Source organism: Lasioglossum baleicum, chromosome 14 (assembly GCF_051020765.1).
Source record: "Lasioglossum baleicum chromosome 14, iyLasBale1, whole genome shotgun sequence".
Taxonomy (NCBI): domain Eukaryota; kingdom Metazoa; phylum Arthropoda; class Insecta; order Hymenoptera; family Halictidae; genus Lasioglossum; species Lasioglossum baleicum.
Window position 1 is genome coordinate 6,279,006 of NC_134942.1, and position 16,626 is coordinate 6,295,631.

The window sequence follows — 16,626 nt, forward strand, 5'->3', positions numbered from 1 at the left end:
ATGTCCTTAAATTCTTCTAATGCCTTTCACTAAACTTCTGAAGTTTCAAAGAGTGAAAGACAGAGGTACGTGTGCTCATAAACGTAGAATACCACAGACTCTCCTGAGTCTCACAATGGTCCTTTCTCTCTCTCTCAGCGAGAGAGTTCTACTTGGGAAAGAAACTGCCCGCGGAGACGTTCAAGTAGAAGCGTAATCAGCGTAATTACAGTCGAAGGCCATCAAGGAGCGGGCCCCGGCGTTTAAAAGTCATTTTCGCGTTATTAAACGGCTATCAGCCCTCGGCTCCCGTGTAATTAGTCGAACCCGGTGGCGGATCCAGGAATCAGAGCAAGAGCGGGGGATCTTGACCGACAGGCAGCAAATCGGATCTGGCTGTCGCTGGGAGCGTGTAACGCGATACACGGCACCCGGTATCGTCGACAGGATGCACTGTATCGATTGCTTGACAGTACTGTATACGGGTCAGGGATGTGGCCCGTGATCCACGACAGGGATCCTGTGGATGTATTTCAATAGCTGGCAAGGATATCTAGAGAGGGAGAGGGAGAGAGAGAGAGAGAGAGAGAGAGAGAGAGAGAGAGAGAGAGAGAGAGAGAAAGCTCGTGGAATAATAGCGACGATTCAATAACCGCGGGACCGTGAACAGCGGCGAACAACGGGGGAACCAGTCCGCGTTGGTTCGAGAGTTAGAGTCCACCAACCCGGAGCTTTTCGTCTCTAATTTCCGCGGGGCTCGACGGTCGCCTCTCGCGGCGCTCGTTAACTTTAATTAAATTGTTTATTTAACAGCCGGAGAATTTCGTTGAACGAATGCAAACGGGCTGCGATAATGAAAGAATCCGACCGGGGCCCTGCTGCAAAAATAGAACCGTTCCAGTCCTCGGGACCTTGAAGACTGTGGGTGTAACAATAATCCACATTATGAAGGTCGTTCAAACTCGTTCGTGATCAACTGCAATAAGAATTTGTTAAGACATGCTCACATACAATCACTGTCAACTAATGTTTGACAATTTCAGGATTGCGCGAGCTCATAAGCCGTTCGCTGCGAAACGACTTCGTTAACTCTGCGGATGATCGACGATCAATTTGACGGCGATCTCGGCCGAATGGTGCGGCTTTATCGTTTAATCGTCGCAATCGGATGTGCGATAATGATCCGAGAATTTCAACCAGGACGCAAGCACCGTGAAATACATTCGAGAACTATACTCGCCGGCTTGTTCGCCGTGTTGCACCCATGGGGGCGGTCTGGTTGATCGTTTACTATCACTGTCGTCTTCACGAGCATCGTATCTCAACCGTTATGCCAGCACCCGCGCGGACCGGACGATATTATTTTCCGTCGAGCACCCGCGGCAACGATCATCGCGCCGCTAACAAAAGGATTTGCGATTATTATCGCCATCGTGTAACTCTGTTAAAGTCTCGGCTCTGTTCGTCGACGAGATCGGCAGCGATTCTCAAAAAGTTGCAAGAAAGGGATTTGGGCTGTAACTGTGTCGTGGATTGTAAAGCGAGGGGTTAATTCTTGTTTAAGACTGTAACGTTGCCCGTAGAGTTCTACGGTTATGGTCCTCGGGGCGCAGAATTAATAAAAGCGAGGGAGAAACTATGTTCAAGAAGTTTAATTAACGGAACCCCCGGCCGCGCTTCGAGCGAATTAAAGAAATTGAAAGAGGGAAATCGAATAGTCGCCTCCTCGCTAGAGCTTCCGTATTTGCATAATGGGACCGGCTGAGATGATAATTAAAAGGGCCGGGATCAATTATCCGCGAGCGTTTCCGACAAATTTTTAGTCGGTGCTCGAACATCGGACGTAACAATTTCTCAGTTCTCTCTCTCTCTCTCCCCCCCGCCCCCCGCGGAATTCCGCGTATTTCGTCCCGGCTGAAAAATTATTGTTCCACAGTCCGCAGTGATAGAGATAAGACCAAAAAAATACGGAACATTTCCGGCGCAATATTCCCAACGTGTAATAATATTTTGACGTTATTTCCCGGGCAGCGTTTCCCGCGGCCAGGCCGAGGTGTTTGCAAACAAAACGTTCGAATTGGTGGACGCGCGTCGCAAATAAAATGTTTCATGCGAGCCAGTGCTGTTCGTCTCTCTCCCTCGGCATCTCTGTATTTCTCTTTCTGCGTCTCTCCCGCGCCAGCCCGTTCCATTTTTTCGTAGCCGTTAGTGTTATTTTTCCAACGGATTACGAAAATAAATCAGACCGCTAGAACGGCCGGATTGACAAATAAATTTAACGAGACCGTGCATTTGCATAGGTTTATCGTCGACGCCGACCATATTTTCCACCGCGGAAGCTCAATAATTTCACTGCATTTCCTATGCGACGTGGCTGCGGTCCGATCAGGGGTTTTATTTCCGTGTCGACGGACACTGGCTCGCAAGGATTTGTCGCGTTACTGCTGGACGCGTATTCGGTCGCCTGAAAAAGGATAATTTCAGCCGACTGCGAACATTTTCATTAATTCTCAAATATATTATTCGAGGTCCAAAATGGCCCTTCCGACCGACCTGGGAATAATCGTGTTAATATTGATGGTGATCAGAAACATTCTGATGGTATACGAGGCTAGACAACGATCTCCGACGTTCCAGATCAGAGTCCAGATCGGACTCGTTTAATTCCCTCTTTATTCTAATTCTTCCTTGGTCTATTCTTTTCTTGGACCACCTTAATCGGCGGAATTTGCTCTCTGTCCGATTGTGAACCCGACTCACGTCTAGATCTCCAGTGGACCCGGTCGATCGCGTTGCGGTGGGTTCCATCTGATGAAGCATCAAATTTGATTACCTTGTAGTAGATCCGTAAAGTTTCCCGCGGCGAGTATTTACGCCGACGATGCCCGTGCCGAGTTTACGAGTTTTATAAGACGTTTCACGTCTGAAAGTTTATTCATAGAGAGAGCGTAGTGGCTCGAGCAGCCGGAAAAATATTACAAGCCGAGAGAGCTCCTCGGGACCAGCAGATAATTAAAGGAGGAACGAAAAGCTTTCAAAAGTTCGAGCGTAAAAATTTCCCAAAGATTCTCTTATCGTGCTTCGGCGGATAGAGAGAAGAGGATCGAACAGACGAGAGAGAGAGAGGAGTAAAAAAAATGGGAAAGGGTGGAAGAAAAACGAGGAGGAACCGGAAGGAATGCACACGTAGACATCCTCGAGCACCTACCGGGATCTCTAGAATTCCTCTCTTAGCGTGCTCGAATGCACGCGAAAATTGAACTCGAATTTTCACGTCGCATCGATTTTCCAGCCGCCGCGGAAGAATCTCCTACACTTGCGTGTAATCCTACAAAAATTCATACGACATTCATCGATGGGTTCTACGACCAACTTATGCTGTGAAACGTTCGATTATCAGGCGGAGCAATCACGACGCATAGGACTAATTCCTACGCGTTTGTAATAATCCATGCGTTACAATTTCTACACGTTTCAACAGCGGCGCGTTTCAAACTCACCGCATCCTAATCCCCGTGCGTTTGTAACCCACGCATTGTAATTTCTACACGTTTCAAGTTCTGCGCGGTATAATCTGTACACGTTCCAAATTCTGCGCGTTGCGAATTCACCGAGTTAAAATTGCGGCGCGCCGAATTTGAAATGCGTCGAAATTTCGACGCGCTGAATTCGAGACACGTCGAAATTTCAACGCGCAGAATTTGAAATGCGTTGAACTTAAAGTGCGTCGAAAATTCAACGCGTTGAATTTGCAGCGTGAACAATTTGCATTTTAAATGCGTCAGAAATTCGGCAACTTTCAGAATTGTACGCGTTTTGGATGTGGCACTCGGCATATTCCGACGCGTTGTAAACTGGCTGCGCAGCAATCCATCGAATTTCGCGAATTCGGTCGGTGTACCGAGCGGGAAAACGCCGGGGCCGACCGGAGGGACGATTGTGGATCGTCTCCAGGAAATTAGGCTCCATGGTAAACTACCTGGTATTCTCTCCGGCATCAATTTCCATTCTGGCGACCGCCTTTCCATCGTCCGGTCACGTACCCGAAATTACTTACCGACTGTTCGGCCAATTACCACGGCTCGCTGCTCGGCCCTCCCCCTTCTTTTTCATTTCCCTTTGTTTCCGCGTTTTCCCTCGTCCCAACCTCCCCCACCCCAACGGTCGACCTCTATTTCGATCTTGTTGGCTCGGTTACACGGGGAAAACCAGTCGTCCTGAATCCCTTCGCGCACGTCTTCCGAAAACTCGAGGATTATCCGCGAGATCTTGAATTTCCGGCGTCTTCTTCTTCGATTAAAATGCTCCGACTGACGACTCTTCCGCTCGAACAGAGGGCGAGAACCAGCCAGAGTATCTCTTTGACGATCTTCCCACCGTGTGTAACTCGACATTAACCGTAGCGTGCTCCTCCAGCGAAAATTCGCACGTTTTCTGTACCCAAGTGGTGCGAATGCTGTTGCGTCTCTAGCATTGTTATCTCCGGTGTCGTGTCTCCAGTATTATCTTGGGATTTGATTACTTCGTATCGTATTTGTTTAGAAGACATTTTATTCTTTCTCTTTAAAAAGCTTCCGTACTATCATGTACGGAGAATTACCGAAAATCTAGAATCGACCGAATCGTCGCGAACAAAATGTTCTAATCGCATTCGCAGCTTCGTCTGCGGGGAGGACGTACGGAAAAATCTCGATTGCAGAGAGTGCAGGTTGCAACGGTCGTTCCGAGTGCAGTAATGCACGTTACCCGGCGTTCCCGAGCTCGTTAAGTGGATCGTCGCGATGATCGTGCGGGAAGGAAAGCCGATCTGCCGGCTAACAGTGTATGTATGTACATACCGGTAACCGGTGGCCAGGACTAAGTGATAACGCGTTACGATCGAACGTATACGCGAGTACACGGGGTGCTCGGTCGAGGATTCTAGCAGCCGCCGGAACGTTCTTCGAGATTAATCGCGCGCGATAAGAAGTTGATACGGCCCGGCTCTTAAAGGTCTCACGGGAGGCCGCGCGTCGCCCGGAACTTTTTCAATTCCGCAGATACGGTGCCGTGTCCTGCCAAAAATCGTGAGAAACCGGTAGATCTTATCTATCTCCCACCCCCACCCTCCCCCGCAAATTTCAATTCTCCCGCTCCGACTTTATTCTGATTTCTCGACCCATCGTTCTCCATCTTCCTGTTATTTCGTCGCATTACTTCCTCGAGATTCAAGACCAGTTCAGTTTGAATCGTAATTCGCTGAAGGTCATCCCAAGGTCTTATTCTCCGAGACCTTACGAACGGTTACGTTTGACAAGTTGAATATAATACACCAAAACGTTTTAATTCTTCGAATGTATGTACTGTTTTAAATGACACCCACTTATTTTTCTTATAAATCCGTGAAATCCTCATTGTAGCCACGAAGAAGATCATACAGCAGAGGGTAAAGAACAGAGAAATTCCAATCATTCTAGCTTTGAAGAAGACGATGAAGAACAAGTTTCAATCATCCTGTAAAGAAGACAATTCAGCGCAGGGTGAAAAACCGAGCGCCACGGGTCTTGAAAGATTCAGTTACCGGCAATTAATTCTAATACAAGAGACACTACCATATCTCGGGGAACAGCGGGGTCTGTGCAGGTGCTTCAGAAGCCAATCTGTATCAATTCCGGCGACGTCTTCATGCGCCGAGGCAATCCCGGGGCATGTAACGCGTAAAACCCGGGCGTAAGATCGCAGTATCACGTGGGATCCGAGTGGGATCGTTCTTTTCGATGGAGTCGGATTCTCGGCAGACCTGATCGATTCCTCTCGGAAAACGCGTCTTCAATTTCCGGGAGCGTTTGAGCGTGGCGGACCTCAAATTCCGCGTTTCTCCCGCCCTTCTCCCTTGTGTTCCGTCGACGTTGAAGGCCTGCCGAGAGAGACGGAGAACATGGGAACACTTTGAGGTCAAAGGGAATCCCGTGAACCGGGACACTCTGCGGCTGGATCGATGATCGCGATCGCAGGAACACCGGCCACGTTGTTATTTCGAGAATTCCAATTTTGACGAGCGGATTCCGCGCCCTGTCCCGCCTATCTGACGCTTTTCCGCGGGACCCGTTTGCACTGTCCGTTTTTTAGCGGACGTGTTTGCTCGGGACGGTAATAACCGGCAGCCACGAGCGAGAACCGCGGCCACAAACCTTCAAACCGTGTTTTTCGTCTGCCCGGATGGTGTAGTTTGTTGACATGCAGGGTAACTGCACCAGTAATCAGCCATTTGAACACGTTGGAAATGAAGAATAGGCTGAAGAGTAATTTGTCATTTGATCTTTATTTTTCAACAATTTGTTTTCAGGAACACTGACTATCGGATAGGGGTTGGAACGAAACAAATTCTGTTTTGTTATTGTCGTTCCTAATCGCCACAACCGAGAGGCTATGCTTCAGATGTGGCATATCGTTGGTATACAAAAGAGAATTGAGGGAGGACTTTAATTAAAATGAATAAGAACAGCTGCGCAGACTTTGCCGGAGGAATTAGGAAGACGCGAGGGATTCTTTATCGACACCTGTCGCCGACACGCAGTTCTTTCGCTTCTGGTTCTTTCCGCAGGAGGTATCAACCCCGGGATTCAGGGTCCTTAGTTTCTAAAGGGTTCCTTGACCCTTGTGATCGTTCCCGGCGAGGGACATTGCGCGCACCGGGCGAGATCCGTAGAGGATCGAGGAACTTGTAGAAAGCATTTGGCTTGTTTACAATGTTCTTCAGGGACGTTGCAATTTTTTCTCAATACTCCTGTTAAATTCTTGAAAATCTGAATTGACTGAACTGATTTTAAATCTGAATCGTGATAAATGTTGGATACCGAATGTTCAATCGAGGGTTGAAGGGAGACGTTTCCGTCTGATTTTATCTTTGCAAAATCGACAGGTACGCGAGCGTCAGGATAGTTATGTGTGTCAGTGAATAGAGGGGGCTGTCAGGCGACGATTAACCGCGAGAAAGGTCCGAGGGAATCTTTGGCTCGTCTGCGGTCTCCCGATTGTCTGATCAGCATTCAGCCAGAAGGCAGGGAAGAACGGATAGAAATCCGGTCCATTCGGCACTGTCTTTGGGTTTCCCGGAGACTTATAGTCCTTTCAATCAATCTGCTCGAAGACGTCCCCTTTATGCGGATTCCGGGATAGTCGGCGGATCCTAGATTAATGTCGCCGGGGCTGTACTGGACATACTACCGGAGGCAGTCCCGGATAGCGGACGATAGTGGTTTAGAGATCGAAGGGCCAACAGATGGGGAGTGTTGGGATGGAGCAAGGGGCGGGGAGGAACACGAGAGACGACAGAGTTAGTAGAGCAAGAAGACGGAGAGACAGCGGAGACATAGTAAGACGGAGAAACGTAGACGAAGAGGGAGAGAGAGATATATACATAGAAATGGAAAGAGAGCGGTGGTGTTGGCAGCGGGCGAATCACGGGGCCTTTGTGTTTCGATCAGCCGAAGGATTACGAAGAAACGGAGCCGGCTCAAGTGTTCGGGACAGCTTAACGCCGCTACAAACGATACGGTTTACTTATTTGTACCTGAGGATCGATCAACGCCCGGTCGCTTTTTACAAGCACTCTCGCGGAAAACGGGTCTTTTTGCGGGTAAGCTGCCGCGCGTCCGTTCAATGGGACGTGTGCGGCCGAGGTCCGTGTATCGAATCGATTTCCCATTAAGAGAAAAAGGGCTCGAGTGTCGCCGCACGACACACGGACAAAACGTTACCCCGCTCGCGAATGGATCGTCTTTTTTAATTGTTTCGCCTTGGACCGGATTTCTTCCGAAGACTGCGCACAGTTGCTCCCGTGTCTTCATCCCATCGGAAACGTTTCGAGAATTCCGCACGGCAGGTGGCAACGAGAAGTTCGGTCCAGGAATCGACCCAGCAGGTCCGCCCAGGACAGCCATACCTTTCTTTTCTCGGGCCACATACATATGAATAAACACCATAGCCTAAAAATTTAGATTGCCCGTTTAATTACTCGTTAAACCCATTTCATAAAAGCTTGGTGGGCCGGTGGTTGATTATGGCTGACCTAGGAGCACGCGCTCCCAGAGGTAATGTCGCAATGAAATCTGGTTTAGTCCCCCTTAGCCGTGCGAGGGGGCTGCGATACCCGATGGTTTATCCGTGAACCCGTCGTAATTCCGGGTACCCTCCGACTCGTAACACGGTACACGGTGTGCGTAATACAAATTCATGTCGGCGGAGTGTTCCCCGTCAAATTAGGGCCGACCATAACGCATATATTATGGAAAGCAGCGAGCGGCTCCCACTTGGACCATCTTGTCCTTTCACGATACCCCGATGAAATTGCGTTTCATGGCGGGACGGACCCGTTCGAAGTTTGTTCGGCGGGATAACTATCCTCCATTCCTCTCTCTCTCCTGCAGACCCCAGAATGCATATCAAGGAGATCCCTTTGAATACAGAAAGGAAATATATTTATTCCGTTTTTTTCTTCCACCCCCGTTGATCCCGGGGTAAACGGTAAATTTCTGTTGGGTGAATCGTTGCCGACTTTCTCGCGAGAGGGGTGGAGGCGAAGATGGATGCTGCAGTGGTCGCGAATAAAAGCAGCGGCGAAAAGATTGTTTAAAATACATGAATATTAATGGCTCGTGAACACCTCGGAATGTTTACGAGTCCGCCGGCAACGGAGGCGGCCAGCGAACGCATTGTGTTACAAATAAATTCCGGAGCAAAAAGAGCTCGGTAATGGACAGGGCTGTTTACGGGGCTTGACTGTATTAATTAACCGCGGGTCCGCGAGCCGCCCCGGACGCTGAATACATCTGCTAAACGATACAAACACGACTCTTCTGCTAATTTATCTTGAACCCTAATCTAGCTAATAGTTCCCTCCTTTCTCCCACATTCTCCTGCGGAGAAACAAAATTAAAACCGTTACGGAAAGTCAAAGCGAGTTAACAGTTTGACGATACTCCCTACACCTCGTCTTATAATTTTCCGAAGCCACGCAACGCGCCACGACGATCGTTAGTTTAGGAAAGCCAAACCGAAAGGCCTTTATCGCGCGATTAGCATACTGGATTCACGATAAAATTACGACGCACAAAGGGCGCCCGGCATAATCCGGCAAGGGAGAGCGTGGCTAGGTTCGTTAACCACGTTAGCGAACTAGTTACGTTCCGCGAAGAACCTGATATAAAAGCAATACGATTACCCGAAACCGAAGAAGAGCTAAGCAGATTGAATAACGCAGTTACGATAACAATTCGCCGCAGAAACGGGAGCATCGATTCTCCGTCGATTATCAGCCTTAAAGAGATTAGAGCGGGGCGGTGTATGCGCGCGCTAATTCCGAGCCGTCTTCCCCTCGCTCGTACCGTAAATCTCGTTAGTCTTCAATTATGGTCAAAGTTTCGAGATATGAAAGTGGAATTAGGAGACGGCTGAGCCCCCACTGCGCTGGCTGAGATGTCGGATGATAAATATCCGGTCGGATCGTAAACAAACTAATTACGAGATTGATGAATGAGTCCTAACGATCATCGAACTTTAGAGGATCCGAACGGATCCTCCGGGAGGTCGGAACGAACTATGAGACGAAATCCAGGCGACTTGGAAAGCTCTCGTATAGAGGCCACAGTGTTCCCAAGTCAGCCATTCGGGCTCGGAACTCCGGGAAACGCGATGACAACTGGCATCGCGTCTCTCATTCAGTCCTGCGTCGCTTAGGATCCCACAGGAACCCGGCTCCAGCAACATCTGGCCTCCGAAGCTTGGCAACTCAAACCAAGACCGATGACGCCACGAGACAGAAAGTTCTTCGGCTTGCTTTCCCCCGCGAACTATGCGAATTCCGTTCAGCCTTTCGACAGACCTGGGAGAACTGGCGACTGCTCCTTTCGAGACGGATCGACGAGTTAGAGAGCCAGGCCAGAAGCCACGACGAATATTAATCCAGCTCCCATCGCCGACACCGAGAACCTCGCATGATGTACCCCGTATAAATCCTCGATCCCGTCCTCACACCACCGCCCACTCACAACCATACGGGAGCCAGTATTATTGCAGTCACGTTACGACAGCAGGCTGCCAATAAAAAAGAGCGACGCTCCAGGCGGAGGATATAAAACCCGAATCTCTCGCGGATAAAGCAGACGCGAATTTGACGACCCGCCTTTTGAACTGTCTCACGTGTTGCAGGGTCAATACCGAAGTCCTGGGAATACGCTTTCGAAGACATCTGTGGGATCCAGGAGGTTCTCGGCTTTTTTCGCAAGACGACTGTTGAGACGGAGCTTGTCGGCAAGGGATGCTTCCCAGGTGAGCGACTAGTCTGAAAAAAGATAAGAACACATGCAGCTTGCTCGCCAGAGTGATTTACAATGAGCAGGACAGTCACGTTTGCATTAGGCAACTTTTTAGGCGGTCAAGTCAAAAATTGCCTAATGTGAATGGGGTTCAACACGTTCGCTACCCATCTTCACTGTTGAAATGTTTCATTAAATGCAATGCACTTCCTTTACGAAATATTGACACCAAATATAAATAATTTAGATCGTGGTACGAACGTGTTAAAGAATGAATACTTTGCGCGCTAGACAATTACATATTGGCCGATCAAACAGTACATCGCCCCCGACTTTCGTCAATTCCAGGAAACTCAACCAAGACAAATAATAAATTGAAGAATTGTATCTTTTCGCAACGAAGAAATTTGCATTCAGCAATCGGATTGCAATTTCCGCTGGAAGATCGAGCTCCCCCGAAAGCGAGTCGGCCCAATCCGGGCGACTTTGAAGGAAATTAACAAGCGTCGATCGATTAGGCGTAGACGGCGAAGACAAGGAGTGTCGGCAAGAAAGACTATTATTCACCGGTACAAAGGACTGCCCAGCTACTGTGCCTCTATGAATTGGAGCGTCAAGCAAAGATAGGGCTCGATGGAAGGAATATTTCATGATTCGATGGGGGGACGAGCGAGATGACAGACGGGCCTCGGGTTGAAAGGGATATCGAGGCCGAGAAGTTGGTCGCGGCTGCCCGGAAAGACGGTATTAATCAAATGAAGCGGTTTCTGTTACAAGCCGGGCGAGGATGGCTCCGAGGAGCCAGTTGCCTGTACCCCGGGGATAATCAATCTGGAGAATTAGATCAGATAGCTGGGACTGTACGTGCGCCGGCTCCGTCTCCTTAGATTTATCCAGTCGGCGGCGGAAGCCTGATAAAGCGTCGCGCGCTTCCTCGATATCGAATAAATTCCACGCTTTTCGCTTATCGGACAGGCACAATCGTTCGCGGTTTTCCCAGGGATTTATTAAGCGAAATTCTCGCCCGCCGTCGTCGCCGCTTGGCCCGCGCTGAAATGCCGCGTCATCAGCGTTTCTCCGTCGCCGATTTACATCCCGGCTATCCATGAATATTACACCGACAACCGGAATTATTGCTGTCTGCGTCCGATATCGATAAATTCGCGTTTCCCGCCGGAAACTCGAGCACACCGAGACGTGTTCGAACTGTTTCATCGACTAATTAGAATCTCTCTGTACTTCGTAGCACAGAACCTGTTACTACGACAATTTGCTAAGATATAAATAAATGCCAGATGTTCAGCTCAATACATAATTTTGCCGTTAAATGAATTTAATAACTCAACCACGCAAGAATCGCCTCGCCGACAGCCCCCGATTTCACTTAAAATACGTCGACACTAACAGGCGAAATAGAAAGCTCAGTAAACGCGCGATCTCGCCGGTCCTCGCTCGTTAACTCGCGACCGAGCGGTTTCCCAAATGGAAATTTCGAGGGGAACACGAGGTGAAAAGAGTCGAGGTATCTCGTATCACGGGAGTGAATAATAATAAAAAATAACGTTCCTCCGCTTCCTTTAGCGCTGTCTTATTTTCGCGCGACCTCCTTTCGCCCGTGATATACGGGGATGGCTCGCCGGGACGCTCTCAAAACGGCGCCCTGTTTTCATCTTTCCCGTTTGTACGTACGCCACGGAAATGAAAAAATTCACGAGGATCCCAGATATACGAGACCCGACTCTCCTCTATCTTTCTCTCCCCCACCCCCCTCCCTCGCTCTATCTTTCTCACACAAGTGCCGGGAGAGGACGAATCTTTCACGACCGAGAATTTGTGTACGGTAACTGTACAAAACTGGATCCCGGGGGTGTCATTACCGACTTAAAAGGGAGAACGTTCCCAACGAGAAACTGGTCCCCGCGCTATGCTTCTTATTCGTTTACGACCGGAAAATCTCGGTATCGTGTCCGGGAAATAATCTCTAGCTGAACGCGAGAGGAATTCGTCGTGAACCTGACTTAAAGTGACGTCTAATTGTAAGATGGGTCTTGATTTCTAACAAAATAAAAAGAATTTAAGATCAATATATTATCTCCAGCCTGTTACAAGAAGAAAGACATTTCTATCTCGATCATGTTTCTAATTATAACACATGTTAGGGGTTAAACTGTGAAATGAGGGATTAAGGAATCGGGACCCCGAAAACGCGCGTTTTCTCGTGAACGGTAAAAATTGGTTCTCCCAACGAACGGCTTCGATTCGCGGAAGCTCTTACACGCGAGTACACGCTGTTTCGTGACCGCGATCGTTCAACCTTCATTTCGCCGGTTAGATTCGCCATTTCCGGTGTAATTGCAGGCCCCCATTCGTTTATTTCTAGAGCGGGCGGGTTACGTGCCCCTTACGTGCACGCTGGTTGCGGGAGAATAATTCCGTTCTATATTACAAGTGTCTTTTTATTTGATTATAAATACAATCGGTACTGGTACACCAGTTCGCCCCGTTGCCACTGAATAACAACGATGAATGGAAGGGAGAAACTTCCTGTGACGACCTGGAAAAAAAAAGATCTGTTCGCCCGTCTCCCCCACGGACACACGGTGTCTCTCAGTTTCTTTCATCCGTATGAATCCTGCGCCGGCAGTAATTGCGAACTGCATAATCCTCGCGGAAAACGAGCCCCTTATTGTCTATGCAAGCATCTCGAAGCGTATAAAGAGAAATTTAAAGTACATCAACGGGGGAAACGAGGGAGGACACGACCGGCACATTACCTAGCCAATTACACAGTGCTTATGACTGTTTCAACGGTGTGCTAATGACTTAATTAGCACCGCACAATGTGCGAATATTATGCGAATTCTCTTGCCACCTCGGCGGCTGATTAAACCGAATCATTACGCCCTAAACGATACGTATCTCCTGGTGGGCGGACTAAAGAGTACACAACAAATTTCGAGATCGAATGCCTTGTGTATTTTGTAAGTTTAATGGAAGGAAACGTATGTTACTAACACCAGATCCATCGCACTTTAAACTATGCTTTACCATAATACTTCTAACTTGCACTCCTTCCCTCGCCCTGCATCACTCTAGTCGACGTAACGAGCAGGATTGCACATTTTCGCACTTTATTTTCGAAGAAACAGAATACTGGATACAGAATCGACTACCGTGAAACGAACTTACACTAAGTTGTTAAGGCGCCAGGATTCTCGTTAGCAGGACGTTTGGTATCTTTTGATTACGCGACAGCCTATCGCTGTCGCCGCCTCGATTACACTTAAGACGTACGTATAAATACAGCTAAGTGCTGACGTTATCGTATAATGGAGCGACAATTACATGTCCTTATCCGTAGGTATATAAATACGATCCACGAGGGCGGGATCGAGATAAAATAAATGTTCACCGAGGGGAATACTATTTACCGAAAAATACACTTTCTCCTGTTGATACAAAGATTAGTTTGATTCTTCTTTTTTCTCGTTTTTTGTTTTAGAAAACTCGCGTGATATCCGAGGTTCTTAGGAATACGATCGTCGTGGTTCGGGTACCGTACTGGTTGCACCGTGTTACGCACTGTCGCCTACAATCGACGTCGAGCTTAAATGCTACACCTGTTACACAGTGCTAAATACGACGCTAAAACCAGAGACACCAGAGGATCCCTTTTAATAGCCAGTCTTTCCGTGAATGATTACCGTCCACCATTTTTGATATACTCGAGACGTTATGGGACCGCTTAGACACATGGTTCCACGTAATTCCCAGGGAACAGGCCCGTTATGCCGTCCATAACACCCTCCCACCACCCATCGTCGTTCTTCTTCAATACATAAATTACAGAGCTCTCCTGGAAGCTCAACTCGTCCTCCTTGTCAGCGTAATAATCATAAATCGCGACCACTGAAAGCACAATATTTCATTCCGTTCCTGAAACAGTTCCGTAAACAACCAACATACCTTTCTCGATGTAATTCTTCGGCACCCATCCCGGCAGGTCCTCCTCGTCGGGAACGATAGGCATGATGGCGCCGCTGGATTGCATGGGTCTGCCAAATTGTGGGTGTTCTTCCTGCTCGGGAGGCGGGGGCGGTGGTAATGGCGGACTGCTCGCACCACTGCCCCGACTGATTTGATGGGACAGTCGGTGCGGTAGGGTATGGTGACCACTATATTCCGCCAAGTCACCCGTGATGCCGACCAACGGGGACGGTGGAGCTGCAAACGGACGTTAAAGATGAAGTATCGATCCGAGTGAAATGCATATACTAGTATCACGCAATTATTTCAATAAACCAGATACTTACGAGGCATGCTGCTGTGTGGCTCTTGGACATACCCAGCAGTCACGCTGGATGGTGCAGGGGGTGGAGTCTGTGGGTGGCTCTGCAGAGGGTGAACCGTTCCTACCTGTGGCGGGGAGGTGTGTTGGTTTAAGGTGCTTGTGTTGATAGTGTTGTGATTAGCATTATGAGTAGTATGAGATGTGGTGTGAGCATGTAAGGGTAGGGTACTGTAACCAGGGCCACGGTCCCTTCGAGGGTGGCCCAGTGGGTAGTTCGGAGCATAGTGACTAGGCACTTGAGGTGGGGCCACTGCAGGTGGTGTCCTGTACTCTCGTGATCCTTTGCTCAAGGTTCCTGTGTACAAAAAAAATCAGATTTAATATTCAATATACCAATATAATATATACATACAATTTTTGTACCTACCGGTTCTGACTGTCTGAGGAGGAGTGGGTGGCTTCGTGGTAGGTGCGGGTCCTACCATTGCAGCACCTAGTCCTGAACCAGTGGATGCAGCACCTAAACTCTGAACACTCCCTTGACTTCCACCCCGTTGCTTGCTCCTTGGAGTACCACTGTTACGTACGCCGTGCCCGATTTCATCCAAGACATTGTAATCAATACTCTTTCTCACATATTTAATCGGTTTCTCAGGGATCGCAGGTGCAATGATTTTATACTGGCGTACTGTGATCTTGTTTGCTGTCAGCACGCCTATTTCCCTTCTAGCCACCTTCTCCTTGTGTATCATGACCGTTTGAGCAATATGATTCATCTGGCTCTCCATTTCATCCAATTGAGATGATTGCAAGTCCAGCAATTGTAAAAAATTATAGGCAAGAGTGTTTATTTGGTATGCGACACTGGCCAACGATTGTGTCGTGAAATTTTTCGTCTCCTCCAAAGCAATTCGTTTGTTTTCCGCTTGGAAGTAGTTCGCCTCGCAGTAGTCGGCCACACGCTCCAAATTAATATGATTGTCGGCCAGGTTACTCCTCCCCTCGGGGATTTCCTGGCCCAGAAAAGCTGCTAACTCAGCCATCACTTCCGAATCACTGCCGACACCCGATGATACCCCGTAGGAACCAGCTCCTTTCAACACCAGAGGAAAAATTTTCTCAGACACCAAAAGTGACACATCTCACGAGCATGATTTGTGAACAGTGCTCATCCCAGTCACCCGCAATTTCCCGTCATCCTGCCATTCGATCTCACTCCCGATAGAGGTCGCGGTTGAGAACCGCTGCCCGTGACTTTACGCCAGACTAGAAAATAGTTCGACTTTCCGACACCATAGCTCGCCCAGCCCACTGTCCAACAGAAACGACTAATAACAAATGACAAATGCCATTAAAAAATTATCCGAAATCGCAAAAATTCGACAGATACCGTCAAGTAAGGTTATGTAACTCGCAAAATCTTCCACGAAGCAATGCAAATGAATAAAAGAGAGCTTCAACGAAAGACCGACGAACCAAACGAAGCGATCAACATTTTCTGGTCACGGTAAACTATAATAATCGCGAAAAGGGCGGTGTCGTAGCAGCAGGGAGCAAGATGGTGGCGCGACTAGCGCGGCCGACTTTACGGTTTATTAGTTTGTCCAGAATGAGACGAATGACAGTCGTAAATGATATGAGAGAATAGAAAATGAACTAACTGTACTCAGCCATATCGTAACTACCAGGTACTACACCTTCATTAATTCATAATTACCAAGCCTCTGGGTATTAGACGGTACGTAACGAACAACGTTTACGTGAACGCGACACGACGCTTCGCGCAAAGCGAGGGACACCCATATGGGCACGCTACTGGACGGCGTTTATGCGAATTTTCCACTGGTGTCGTGCCAGTGATCCGGAAATTCCACGATTTCGGAGCACTAGAACGAAAACAGCGCGGATGGAGAAAGGCGCGCTAACCTGCGCCACAGAATACACCAGAGGCGAAGCTTCAGGTTCCCAAAAATCGATTTCCAGTTCGCATGCGTCTGGAAGTTTGTCTGCCGTGAACATAGCCTCAAGACTCGGTATATCTGTTTTTCTGCTGTTTTTCTC

At 48.5% G+C, this 16,626-nt stretch overlaps 1 protein-coding gene across 5 annotated transcripts; it reads right to left on the reverse strand.

Annotated features, from left to right (window-relative positions):
* Positions 1-581: 581 nt before the first annotated feature.
* Abi (tyrosine kinase Abl) lies at positions 582-16,518 on the reverse strand. Of its 5 annotated transcripts, none has more exons than XM_076438344.1 (5): positions 16,227-16,518; positions 14,993-15,658; positions 14,588-14,920; positions 14,241-14,498; positions 582-10,300 (listed from the first exon to the last, which is right to left on the reverse strand). In XM_076438344.1, exons 1-5 carry the CDS (start codon positions 16,237-16,239, stop codon positions 10,296-10,298), a joined length of 1,275 nt encoding a protein of 424 aa, XP_076294459.1. In that variant the 5' UTR covers positions 16,240-16,518; the 3' UTR covers positions 582-10,295. The 5 variants fall into 5 exon arrangements, with proteins under 5 accessions (XP_076294459.1, XP_076294456.1, XP_076294458.1 ...); XM_076438341.1 differs by lacking the exon at positions 582-10,300 and adding an exon at positions 12,710-14,183 and having other exon boundaries at positions 16,283-16,515; XM_076438343.1 differs by lacking the exon at positions 582-10,300 and adding an exon at positions 12,710-14,183 and having other exon boundaries at positions 16,263-16,515.
* Between the last annotated feature and the right edge of the window lie 108 nt (positions 16,519-16,626).

Excerpts from the sequence above, each read along its gene's own strand:
- Abi (XM_076438339.1), bottom strand. Across the intron at positions 14,921-14,992 it reads TCCTCAGACAGTCAGAACCG|GAACCTTGAGCAAAGGATCA; the intron begins GTAGGTACAAAA and ends TTTTGTACACAG. Across the intron at positions 14,499-14,587 it reads GCCACACAGCAGCATGCCTC|CTCCACCGTCCCCGTTGGTC; the intron begins GTAAGTATCTGG and ends GTCCGTTTGCAG.